This window comes from Pteropus medius, unplaced genomic scaffold, assembly GCF_902729225.1.
Source record: "Pteropus medius unplaced genomic scaffold, Ma_sr-lr_union100, whole genome shotgun sequence".
In the NCBI taxonomy this organism is placed as follows: Eukaryota; Metazoa; Chordata; class Mammalia; order Chiroptera; family Pteropodidae; genus Pteropus; species Pteropus medius.
Genome location: NW_024349568.1, coordinates 328715 through 341937, shown reverse-complemented (window position 1 = coordinate 341937; position 13223 = coordinate 328715). Strand labels below are relative to the sequence as shown.

Here is a 13223-nt window from a genome sequence, read left to right as displayed (position 1 = left end):
TCTCTCTCCTCTCTCTCTCTCCCTACTCCTATCTCTTTCTCCCCCACCAGACCTTTCTGTATGGCCCTGGGTGTGCTACGTACCCTCCAGTAAACCTGAACTAGCCAAAAGAGAGTTTGTAGCCACCTGTTTGTGCAGCAAGTCAATGAGAACTGCCATTCGGCTTTGTGTTGAAGAAATATTGGCTATTTTATTGAAAATGGTGCCAGCCAGGAGAGCAGGAAAGCCAGTGCTCAAAAGTCTGAACTCCCTGATGGCTTACAGACAAGAAGTCTTATAGAGGAAAGCTCATGAGTAATCCTGAGTAAGGGGTTTGGAGTCATGGGTTCGTTGATTGGTCTTGATTAGGTAAGCAGTTAATTTTTATCTACTAGTCATCCACTTCCCTCCTGGCATTGCCTTGTCTGGTTTTGGTGAGATTTTGGTGGGGTGCTTGTTGGCTTTGTGGGCTGAAAATGTCTTAACAATGCGAGTCAGTAGGTTGTCATAGTGTACAGGAGTGGAAGCTATATGTCTTGCGCTGTTACTCATTGCATGCTGTTGAAACTGGAGGACAAATGAGTCCGGAGGTTCGTGTTGCCTGCTTCACTCAGTCAAGACTTGACACAGGAGTTGGGCCAAATAGAATAAGCATTTATTTATTGGAAAATTGCAATTCCCAGAGACACAGGCAAGCTAGCACTCAAAGGCCTGCCCACCTCGCCCCCTCCCCGCCACCTCAGGAGTATAGATTATTTAGGGAAAAAACAGTAGACATGGTTAGTAAAGGAGTCTAGGTTGTGGGTGCTACTGATTGGATGACTAAGAGCGGATGACCAAAGTCATCTATTTTTGTTCTCAGCCTTGATGTGTTTCTCTGGCTGCCTGGAGAGGAGGCAAGGAAATAGCAAGGAGCGGTTGAGGTAATTAATCATTGTGTCCGGGTGTCTGGTCCTGATATCAGCCATGGTGCCATTTTGCAGCCTTAATCCTTGGCTTGTAGGATTGTAGCTCTGCCTTGATGGACCTGGGGCTGAAACACATCTGAAGCCAAGATATTATATTTAGTCTAAAGTCCAATCGACATCTATTTGTCCTTAGGATTATAAACCTGAAGCTTAGTTAATTATATCCTAAAACTTGATGATTTAAGGAGTAGGCATATTGAGAACAAGATCAGGGAAGGGGGAAGCAAATAAATAGGTCATCATGTCTTTATCTGGGTAAATCTAACTTGAGTCCAAGGGAAAGAAAAAGCAGGAAAAAACTGTATTAAAGGAATGAAACTTATGTGCAGTTATAAGCTATAGGGTAAAAACAGCTGAGGCTCACTCATAACATGTGCGTCCTTGTATCAGACCCTCCTTCACTATTATTATCTCTGCTATCTTGTTAACTTGTCCTTCCAGCAGTCTAACTATTCGGTCCTGGTCTGAGCACTTTCTGTAATGGTTAGCAGGAAGCCATGTGACTTTCTACTAGTGGCTGGTAGTGTAAACTAACTTACGAACTTATTTTGTATTAAAAATATTTTTTCTGAGGATATTAATTCCATGGCTTTATCAGGAACTGTAAGTAATAAACCTTGCTTTTTCATAGTTCCCTGGTGGTTGTTGCAAATATAATAAGAACCACAAGGACTGGTTCAACCACAACCTTGGGTCTGGTCTGAGTAAGAAGCAGTAGGGGCCCAGCCAATGCCTCAGGCCTTCTTCACCTATAGCCCCACTATCAACGGGCTATGATTTAAAGGGAACAATGATGAAGTCTACATTATTGAGAAGAGTGTAGAAAGATTAAGGGACACAAAAGTGAAAAGTGTAGTTTTGGGTTTTCCTGCAATGAAATTATACGAACAGTCTTAGTAGCCAAATGTAGTTTTTTTGCTATATAAGTAATATGACTATTCTATTTGTTAAACAAGAACAAATTACTTATACTGATATACATCATTTGAGAAGAAATTATTCTTCAGAAATCCAGGAATTTCCAAATATTTCTGATGAAGTTTTGAAAAAACTTTGTGAAGGCAGGAAAATGGACAGAAAGAAAAACTGTCTATATAACAAACTAGAAAATTTAATAAAGTGGTTGTATAAATTGTATATAGAAGTTAAACTCCACAAAAGGAAATTCTAGTACATAAATAAAAGGAGGATGATCTACAACCACAATTTGATTGAAGGATCGATTTCTGGTTGTGATGGTTGAAGTCAGGAATCAAGGGCACTTTTTCAGCCTCAGGACGATTGTCCCTTTTATAGCTGCCATCCCAAAGAATCTCTTCAGAGCCCCCTTTATGTCTTTATGCCTCTGGCTGTAGATGAAGGGGTTCGGCATCGGTGTGACCACAGTGTACATCACTGAGGCTACTGCACTTGACTGTGAGCTGTTGGTAGCAACAGAGCTGAGGTACACTCCTAGGCCCATACAGTAAAATAAGAAGACAACTGAGAGGTAGAAAATACTTACACTTCCCCTGAGCTGATGACATTCCACATATGGAAGATACTATCTTAGAGTAAGAATAAAGGATATCATCCAGGAAACCACAGCCAGCAGCCAACTGCAAAATACAACATTGTGTGTCATTAAGAAAGGTGTCAGAACAGGGAAGTTGGACATCTGATTGAATTCACAGAAAAAGTGGGGAATTTCCAAGTCTGTATGGAAGTACAGTTGCAACACAATTAAGCTTCGCAACAAGGAACACAGGGCACTTATGATCCAGGACACTAGAACCAGTAGTTCATGGAGCAAGAGATTCATGATGACTGTGTAGTACAGGGGGTGACAGATGGCCACAAACTGGTCATAGGCCATTACAGTCAGGAGGAAGATACCCAACACTGCAAAGAGTAGAAGAAAATACATCTGTGTGATGCAGTCTTCATAGGTGATGACTTTTCTCTGTGTCAGGATATTCATTAGCATCTTTGGGATGTTGGTGGAGGTGAAACAGATGTCCACCAAGGACAGGTTGCAGAGGAAGAAGTACATGGGTGTGTGGAGGTGGGAGTCTGAGCTGACGGCCAGGATGATGAGCAGGTTTCCAACCGTGGCGATCAAATACATGGAGAGGAAGAGCCCAAAGATGAGGGGCTGCTGTTCTGATTCCTCTGAAAGTCCCAGAAGAAATTCTGAACCTCTTGTAAGATTCTCTGCTTCCATGTGGTGGAAGTGACTTCCAAAAACAAGGAAAATAACATGAGTAATTTTCATACAACCTGGCATTACTCACATAGGTCTAATGCTAGAGTTTCTATTTTGCAGTCCAGAAATTAATTTCAATATGTTTGGGGTTTCCTGGGCCATTTCAGATTAGGAATTTTTGTCCCAATCTGCATTTTTAAAGGGGTTTACGTATTCTACATTTTAAATGAGACATTCTTCATGTATTTCATGAATATTAATTGTTTGCTGACTATGTTTTTGTCACAGTTTAGGTTGTGAATATTAGAGTGCTGAAAATCAAAAGTCTGTACAAGTCAATGATGGAGAAAAAATATAGGCAATAATAAAAATATATAACATTTTAGATGGTGACAGATGGTATGAAAAAAAGAAAAGCCTATCAAAAGAATAGTGACTAGTGTGTTCTATTTTTCATGGGTATTTAGACAAAACCTGCCAACTGGATGACATTTGAACGGAGCCCTTAATGAATAAGGGAGGGACATGCCAGGTTATGTGGGCAACTGTGTACTCTGCAGAGGGAATGGCCAGTGCAAAGGCCTTGGGTTGGAACAGAAGAGTTAGTGATGTGCACAAAGTTAATATCAGAGTATTTATTGGGCGGTGATTAAAATATTAACAGATTGCTTCCAGGCTGTGTTTCTCAACCAGAAAAGATTTTGCCCCTGGGATATTTGGCATCTAAAGGGATACTGCTAAACACTGAAAATTATTATCCACCCTTAATGTCAACAGTGAAAGGTAAGAAAACCTAGTCTAAACAAGCAGTTCAACTTGAATGTGCCTATGAATCAACAAGGATCTTCCGGGAAACGCGGAGGCCCTGTTTGGCTCAAACTCAGCATTTCTAACAAGCTGCAGGTGGTGGTGATGCTACAGGTCCAAGTCTGTGGACCACTGTTTAAGCAGCAAAATTGAGGTACTGTGTTAGAGTCAGGAGTAGGTAATTTTAGATATTCTGAATGAAAAAATTAATTTGCATTTAATTTTGAATGAATTCCAGAGGCTGTGATAAATTCTGAGTTTCTTTTACATAAGGGCTCTTGAGTGATACATAATAATACAGTTTTGAAGTAGACTTTGTAGTGGGAGTATTAAAAAGCTCCAAAAGATGTCCATGTCCTATCCCCAGTGCCTTTAAATATGCTATTTTACAGCAAAAAGAATTAGGGTAACAGATGGAACAGGGTTGCTAATCAACTGACTTTAAGGCAGAAGATGAGCCAAGATCATCCAGGTGGGACTAACCACAATGCTCCTCTAGAAGAAGAAGAGGAGAAACGAAGAAAATGCTACACTGCTCACTTTGTAGAAAAAGGAGATGCGTGAGCTTCGAAATGCAGGCGGCCAGAATGCAAACTGGAATTGGAAAGAAAACAGATTCTCCCCCGAGACTTTAGAAGAAACACAGCCCGCAGATATCTTGATATTCACCCATGAGATAATTCAAGCTTCTAACATTCTGACCTGTGAGAGCATATATTTGTTGGTTTTAAACAACTAATACAGGAATATTTTACAGCAGACATGTAAATGTAATACAGACATTTATTTTTAAAAATTTACTTTTGGACCTGAGTTGAAGCCTCTGTATTCATTCATTAGCTTCTGTTATGTAAGGGAATATTACATTGGAAACCCACATGAAGTAGAAAAGAAATTTTAAATCGAGTTGGAGATATTCTAACCCATCAATTGGAACAGGGAAGTCATCATTGCGTAAATGTAAATGTGGTCTGACTGCGATGACTTTGTGGCAACAAGATTTAGGGTAAAACAGGTGACTTAAATGTCTCCATTACAGATTATAAATAATTTGTTTCTCAGCACCATATACTCTTTGCCTAGAAGTGGGTCAGTCCTCAATTTATAGTCCCCGAGTGTATGACAGAATTTTTTATTAAAAGTATAGGCAGTACTATTTACAATAGCCAAGATATGGAAGCAACCTAAATGCCCACCAACAGATGATTGGATAAAGAAGTTATGGTTCATATATACAATGAAATATTACTCAGCCATAATGAAAAATGAAATCCTATTATTTGTAACGACATGGATGGACCTAGAGGTGATTATGCTGAGTGAAATAAGTCAGACAGAGAAAAAGATAAGTACCATATGATTTCACTGATACACGGAGGCTAAGAAACAGAAAACAAATATATTTGTGGGTTGAAAACAGACCTACAAATATAGAGGACAATCTGGTGATGGCCAGAGGGGAGGGGGTGTGGGGACTAGGAGAAAGGGGTGATGTGTTAAAGGAGTAGAAATTAGTAGTTGATAGAGGTTCACGGGGTTAGGGATCATAGCATAGGGAATGCAGACAGCAGTAAGTAGTGGCTATGTGTAGAGCCAGAGAGAAGATGGAATAATCAGAGGGATTGTTTCATAAACTATATAAATGTCTAACAATATACTGTATACTTGAAACTAATAATAAAATTGAAATGGGAGAAAGTTGAAATCTACATGTAGAAATTAACATACGACATGACCACTTGGGAAAAAGGCTGAGTGTGGGAGAATATTCTTATTGATTGGTTTGATAGAGAATGTAAGTGAGTAACAAACCCAAAATATATGCAGTCTATCCAGTAATGAAGTAATTTAAGGTAAATCTATTTAATATTCCTTTTTAGACTCATTACATAATTAACTTTTATGTGAATAACCAGCATAAGTGAAGATGCTGCAATGTATGTCTCATGAATAACTCTTGCAAGTTAGTTTCTATATCTACTCATCTGGATCTTTTCAATGAATACAAGACATGCTCAAATACAGCGCATTAGAAATTTAATGCAAACTCTCTCACTTCACTGCACCGCCCTCCACATCTGACACTCTATTTCCCATTCTCTGATCAGCAAAACTCCTCAGATATGTTTTCATTTTATTGCAACCATTTTATGCATCTCACTCATTCTACAGATCTGACTTCACGTTTTCACCCAACTAGACTCTCATTCTCATGACTTAATCGTCAACTATAATCCTTGTATTGCAGATACATGCTTATTAAAATATTAAATAAATTAATAATAAATTAGTTACTCAACCAAAAATATAACACAGTGATCTCTTGTCTCTGGGCTGAGCTGACTGAGCTCTTATGTGACTCGGGTAAGAGTTCTCAGGTTCCATCCTCTCTGACCCTCTCCTGAATTACCTCCTGGGCTATCAGACTCACCTAGATTGGGTCTCTGAGAGGGAGGACTCTGTCTGGAAGTCTGAATTGCTACCTGGATGGTTGATGATGGAGACTAAAGCTCTGTTCCAAGCAAGACAACAGGAGGGAGTGAAGCATCGGTTCTGAGCCAGCTTAAGAGTCAAAAGCAACAACCGTATCCTGTCCACCAACACTGTACACACCGAGGGACTGCATAGAGGAGGTATTACCGCTCTCTCTATCTGCTCATCAGGCATCTCCCTCCTGTTATTCCAACCTCTAAGCATATGATTTCCCTCTGGGCCTCTGGAATAAACATAAAGGATTTTTTTCCTAATTATTCTCTGACCCAAGAGACCAGGTTAGAAGTCAAGTGAATTTAGTTTTTAAGACTTTGTGTCCTTGATCTCCCTGAACTCTAACCTTCTACCACCTTATTTCAACCCTGACTTTATGTTTTCTCCAAAGTCTGAGACTAAGAAATCAATCAGGACCAGGTCCCATGGATCTGTAAAGCACTGAATTGTGATGGGACTCAGCCCTGATGTCTCCAGAGAATTGTTATTTCCTCTTCAACAAGAGAAAAGTGGGGTTCCTTTTGATATGCAATCCTGGGCACCACACTCTGGGTTCCTAACTCATTTGTTAAGATAACTATGAATTTTGTACTTATATCACAAGGTAAGAGCTATCATTTAGGGTCTCATTATAGAATATTTGTTAATTATGAGAGGTACATTTTAATATTTTTAGGCCATGTAATCTGAGTTTAGCACTTTATAGACTTTGTCTGATTTAAATTTTTCAAAAAGTACATTCTATGAGGTAGTATTATTGTGAACTTCATTCCCCTTTGCAGAAATGGGACTTGAAAGAGTTTATTGATCTACTGCACATTACAAACTGGGTGAGGGATAGGTCTTGATTAGGATCTGTCAGGATCTGGGTCAGTGTTTCCCAGCCAGAGATGATGTTGCCCCTGGGCTATTTGACAATGTCTAGGAAAGTTACTAAACATCTACAACATCCAACACAAATAATTATGTCTAATTGAGAAGGTGAGAAAACCTAGTCTGGACCAGCATTTCTCCAAAATCAGTGTTCATATGAGTCACTCAGGATTCTAGTTCAAATGCACATCCTGTTGGGCCGAGAGATTCTGATAATCAAACAATATTCCAGGTGATTCTGATGTTGCAGGTCCTGGACTAATGACCATTCTGTGAATAGCAAGGCTGTGGTTCTGAGTTAGAGTCAGGTGTAGGTAGTTTTAAGTCTTCTGAACCTGGAGTCATTTTTGCGTGTAGGAATAGAGGTTATTATGAATTTATTGCTCAATTATTTTACATAAAGATTAATGAGTGACATCATATCGTATACTTCTGGAAAAGTAACTCATTCGATTCTTTTGTCTAAGAGCCCTGAGTGACACCTAATAACATATTACTAAGAAAATTTTATAGTAGGCTGAACAAAAGCCTCAGAAAGATATCCACAACATAATCCCCAGAAACTCATGTTATTTTTTCATAGCAAGGGAGGAAGAAGGGAGCAGATGGAATAAGTTTGCTAATCAGCCAATTCTAAGAATACTGGCCATGATTTTGCAGGTGAGACTAATGTCATCATCATCGTCCTAGAATGTGGATGAGGAAGAAAGAAGATTGGAATCAGAGGAGACTGGAAGATGCTACACTGCTGGCTTTGGGGAAGGAGAAAGTTGTGAGCCAAGGAAGGCTTTCGGCCACAGAAACTGAAATAGGAGAGGACACAGATTCTCTCTTGGACCCTCCAAAAGGAACCAGCCCTGCAGACATGATGATTTTAGTCCAGTGAGACTTGCTTCAGGCTTCTGACCTCCAGAATTATAGGTGTATACATTTCTTTTAAATTCCTAGAGTGGTAATTTGTTGCAGCAGCAATAGCAATGTTATACAGACATTTATCCAATAATTGTTTTTGGAGGAAACTGATGTTAAGCATCTCAGTACATTCATTTTGCTTCCCCACGTTAAGGACATTTTATGTAAACCTCCACCCACACCCCCATGCAGAGGAAAAAAATCTAAGGTCATTTTGATGAGTTTGCCCCATTAGCTGGTACAGAGAATTCCCTGTTGCATAAATGTAAATGTGATTCTGACTTTGAGATCTTTGGACATTCAGATAGGAAAACAATTCATTATTAAATTCAAGGCAACAATTCTGCTTTCAATCTTTTTCTCTAATTTCTATATTTTAAAATTTTCATGTTAACCAACCTATCATTACTTTTACTTCTATCCTCTTCAGTGTTCTCTAAAATTTCCTTTCAACATAAAAAATGAAATTATTGAGTCTACGTGTGTACATATATGCAAGTGCGTGTGTTTATTTCTTAAAAATAATATACAAATACATATATACACAAACAAACTACTAACTCATGAAAGAGCTCTTGGTCTCAAAAAAGTATTTCCATAGAATTCAGTTATCCTGTACCACATTCATCAAAATTATTATTATCTCACATTAACATAAAAAATAAAGACCTGAGACTCAGGGAGAATCAGTTTTTCACAATTATATAACAGTGCAATTAAAGTTATTGTACACTTTCCTGAATTACTTATAAATGGATACATGCAATATGTACTCTCATTTTGTAAGTTCTCTTTAATTCAGTAAATTTTAAATTTTAAATACGTGCAGGAAAAAAACATCAAATGTTGCCTGGCTCAAGGTAGGATGTAGAGCACAGGTAGCTGAGTCACACTTTAACAGGGGGAGGCAGAAATATCATTGGGTGGAAAGCAATGTGTCTTATATGGATATCAAACAGTGACAAATCACTTTTTGTAAACTAATTTTTTTGTTAACTAGAAGATTAAACTACATATATAAATAAAGGATTATAATTTGGTTCAAGACAGGTGTACATTACAGCCTCACACAACATTATGGATGAGCCAGAGATGCACAATGTAGAGATTCCCAGCTGATGCAGGCTCATGAGTATCTGAGAAGAAATCAGAACAACTTTTATCATATGATCTTTTTAAATAAAAATCATTGCATTAGGATAATTTGTTATGCTGCATTAGCTAACTGATGGAAATAAAACAAGATTATTATAACAATCTACTGTTTTAAAATTTTTGGCATATGTTCTGATATTCAAAGACAGTACTCATGACTATTCTGTTATTCTTATTCCTGCCATTCCAAAGAATTTTTTTAGAGCCCCCTTTATGTCTTTGTTCCTAAGACTATAGATGAAGGGATTCAGCATGGGTGTGACCAGGCTGTACAGCACTGAGGCTATTGCACTTGATTGTGAGTTGTGAGTAGCAGCAGAGCTGAAGTACACTCCTAGTACTGTAAAGTAAAATAAAGAGACAACTGAGAGGTGAGACACACAGGTAGAAAATGCTTTATACTTCCCTTGAGCTGATGAGATTCTGCATATGGAGGAAGCGATCTTACAGTAAGAGTAAAGGATCCCAGCCAAAGGACCACCACCCAGCAGCACAGTTCCAAAATACATCACTATGTCATTAAGAAAGGTGTCAGAACAGGCAAGTTTGATTACCTGATTAATTTCACAGAAATATTGGGGAATTTCTAAGTCTGTGCTGAAGGACAGCCTCAACACCAATAAACTGTGTAATAGGGTACTCAGGGCACCAATGATCCAGGACATCAGAAGCAGCAGTCCACAGAACCTGGGGTTCATGATAACCGTGTAGTGCAGGGGATGACAGATGGCTACAAAGCGGTCATAGGCCATCACAGTCAGGAGGAAGTCATCCAACAAACCAAAGAATGTGGAAAAATACATTTGTGCGATGCAGCCTTTATAGGTGATAACTTTGCTCTGAGTCTGGATGTTCACCAGCATCTTTGGGACGGTGCTGGAGGTGAAACAGATGTCCACCAAGGACAGGTTGCAGAGGAAGAAGTACATGGGTGTGTGGAGGTGGGAGTCTGAGCTGACGGCCAGGATGATGAGCAGGTTTCCAAACACAGTGATCAGATACATGGAGAGGAAGAAGCCAAATATGAGAGGCTGCAGTTCTGGTGCCTCTGAAAATCCCTGAAGAAGAAATTTCAAAATTCGTGTATCATTGCTTGATAACATGTGATGATGATCACAGCTACAAATAAAAAAAGATTATTTTTTACATAAATGGACATTAGTAATATGATGAAAATGTTACAATTGCATTACTATATAGGAAAAAAGCATGTATAAAAGAGTTGAATAGAGTGTTATTTTTAATGGGAGTTTAGGAAGACCCAAAAACAAAATGACATTTGAGCAGAGACCTCACAAAGAGAAAGCAGGAGACACAAGTTTATTTGTAGAAGTGTGTGTCCTGCAGGGGAAAGAGCCAGTGCAAAGGCCCTGAGGATGAACTTGTTTCAGATATTCAAGTCTCAAAATGGAGCCAGTGTGTCCAGGAGAATGAACAAGAGGTAGAGTGATGACAGGTGGTGTCCGAGAATGTGGAGAATGAGGTGGCCTTTCTACTACTCCCGGTACTTCGAGTCACAGGGAGTCCTTCATCCATAAGTTCCTTGCACTTTATTAATGTTGTTTCTATGGAATCTTGTGAATAGGAAAAATTCCCCTTCTTATTTCACGTGTGGCTTAACATTCTTACCTCTCTCTTTCAAGGGTCACATTCTGGAGTATATGATCTCAGACACTGCTGTTTTGAGAACTGCTCATTCCCTATGCAACACAGCACAGACACAGACACTCACACACAGACACATGCACACGCACATGTGCACTCGCATGCGGGCACTGCGTGGCCTCCTGGGGCCATGTTATTCTCACCCTCATTACAAGAACTAGGAAAAGTATGATAGAAGGCAAGAAGTCAACATCGATTACCTTTTTCATAAAGAATATAAAAATAGTTCTCAAATTCTGGTGAATAGGTCTCCCATGGACAGGTAAACTTGGCACTCCATTTTAATATGACCATTTTCTGTCCTATATTTGTATATTTACTGTTTTCATTTAGCTTTTTGTTTATAATTTTTGAAAACTGAGTAATTGAATTTCAGTGGAATTCTATATGGTGTTTCCGATTTTTCATAAGTCCGATTGTACTAAGTTAATTATGTACCCGATTATATGACTAAATTCCTGTCCAGCATTTAAAGAAATGTAAAGAACTCAGTTCAAAAAACAGAGACAGTAGAAATACCTGTAACTGAGGGGAAAATATCTAGTGGCTTAGAGACAGGTGTCTGAGTGTCTGTGATGAGGAGAAAGAGTCCTCGGTTCTGGCAGCATTCCAAACCTAGTTATGTCACCATGATGCCCAGGATAACTAATAAAATAGCAGAAATCAATAGATCCAAGAGAAATGAGTGATATATGTTATCAATGTCAAGACAACTTAATGAATGAACATCCATTAAAAATATGAACAAAGAGAATAAATTCACAAATTACTAAAAGAAATCCACAATATACAAAACTAGTGGGAATTTTAAATGATAAATAGTAAAAGACTTTCCCAAATAATACTAAATACAAAATTTGGAGATTAGTAACAGTTCTGAATTTAGATCTACCATATAGTATTAGCTGTTTGAATTTAAAGAGACAATCAACTTATTCTAAATGTTAATATTTTCACCCAAATAATGGGGGCAGTGGTATCTATCCTCCTAATGTCGTCCACAGATTTGGTCAATATAGAAGAGTTAAGCCTCATTCCTTCTTGTGAGTACATGCATGGTAATCACTGGTAATGATTCTCTTTGTTTAGTTGTGTGTGTGCACATATGTGTGTGTTGTGTGTTTGCATGTGCTCTCAGGCTTTTTACAAAGGAAAAGGCATGTTTACTGTGGGACATGGTCAACAAACTTGGAATCCAATGCAGTAAAGAAAAAAAAAACAGTTTAAAAGAATGGCCAGATTCTGCCAATGAAGGAGAAGCAACAAGAATGAAGAACCCACAGAGAGGCAGGTGCAGAGAGAAGAGGCAGCTGGCGTGGGTGCTGTAGTTCCCTTTGACTCAAGGGACCTCACACTGACTGGACCTTTACTGCCCCACTGAACTCATCACAGTGTCCACCTCAGCTCTGATCTATTTGTCATTCCTGCACCTATTTCATGTTTATTCAATCATCCGCTCCCCTTTTTTTATAAGGCCCAGTGATGGATGCTGCTGGACCCTCTCTCATTTTTCTTTGTGGAATTCCATTGTTTACTATTCTTGGGCTTTGAGTTTTGAACTCTTTTATTTTTCTTTTCTTTTCTTTTTATTAATTTTCTTTTTTTATAACTTTAAAAATTTTATTTATTTAAAATAGTTTCAAGTATACAGTACATTGGTTAGACATCTATATTGTTCATAGAACAATTCCCGTAGTTGCTCCCCCTCTCCTCTGGTCCTCCACTTAGCCATCATATTAATGCTAACTGCATTCCCTCTGCTGTGCTCCCATCTCTGTGAACAACTATCAACAACTAATTGTTGTTTAACCCTTCACTCCATTCTCCCAGCCCTCCAACTCCCCTCTCCTCTGTCTGTTACCAAATTGTCCACTATATTTGTGAGTCTGTTTTTGATTAGTTTGTTCTTTTTGTTATTTAGATTCTTCATATAAGTGAAATCATATGGTATTTATCTTTCTCTGTCTGACTTATTTCAATCAGCTTAATAACATCTACGTCCATCCATGTCATTGCGAATGGTAGGATTTCATTTTTTTTAATGGCTGAGTAATAGTCCATTGTATATATGAACCATAGCTTCTTTATCTAATCGTCTGTTGATGGGCATTTAGGTTGTTTCCATATCTTGGCAATTGCAAATTGTGCTGCCATGAATATTGGAGTGCATAGATCTTTATGAATTATTGTTT

General features: G+C 38.5%; 1 protein-coding gene and 1 pseudogene across 1 annotated transcript; both read right to left on the bottom strand.

Moving 5' to 3' along the window:
• Positions 1 to 2199: 2199 nt before the first annotated feature.
• Positions 2200 to 3150, bottom strand: LOC120619008 (olfactory receptor-like protein OLF4; annotated as a pseudogene).
• A 6374-nt stretch (positions 3151 to 9524) lies between these two features.
• Positions 9525 to 10370, bottom strand: LOC120619007 (olfactory receptor 7A10-like). The gene is made up of 2 exons (XM_039883137.1): positions 10016 to 10370; positions 9525 to 9730 (listed from the first exon to the last, which is right to left on the bottom strand). The coding sequence occupies exons 1-2, from the start codon at positions 10368 to 10370 to the stop codon at positions 9525 to 9527; spliced, it is 561 nt and encodes a 186-aa protein (XP_039739071.1).
• Positions 10371 to 13223: the final 2853 nt, after the last annotated feature.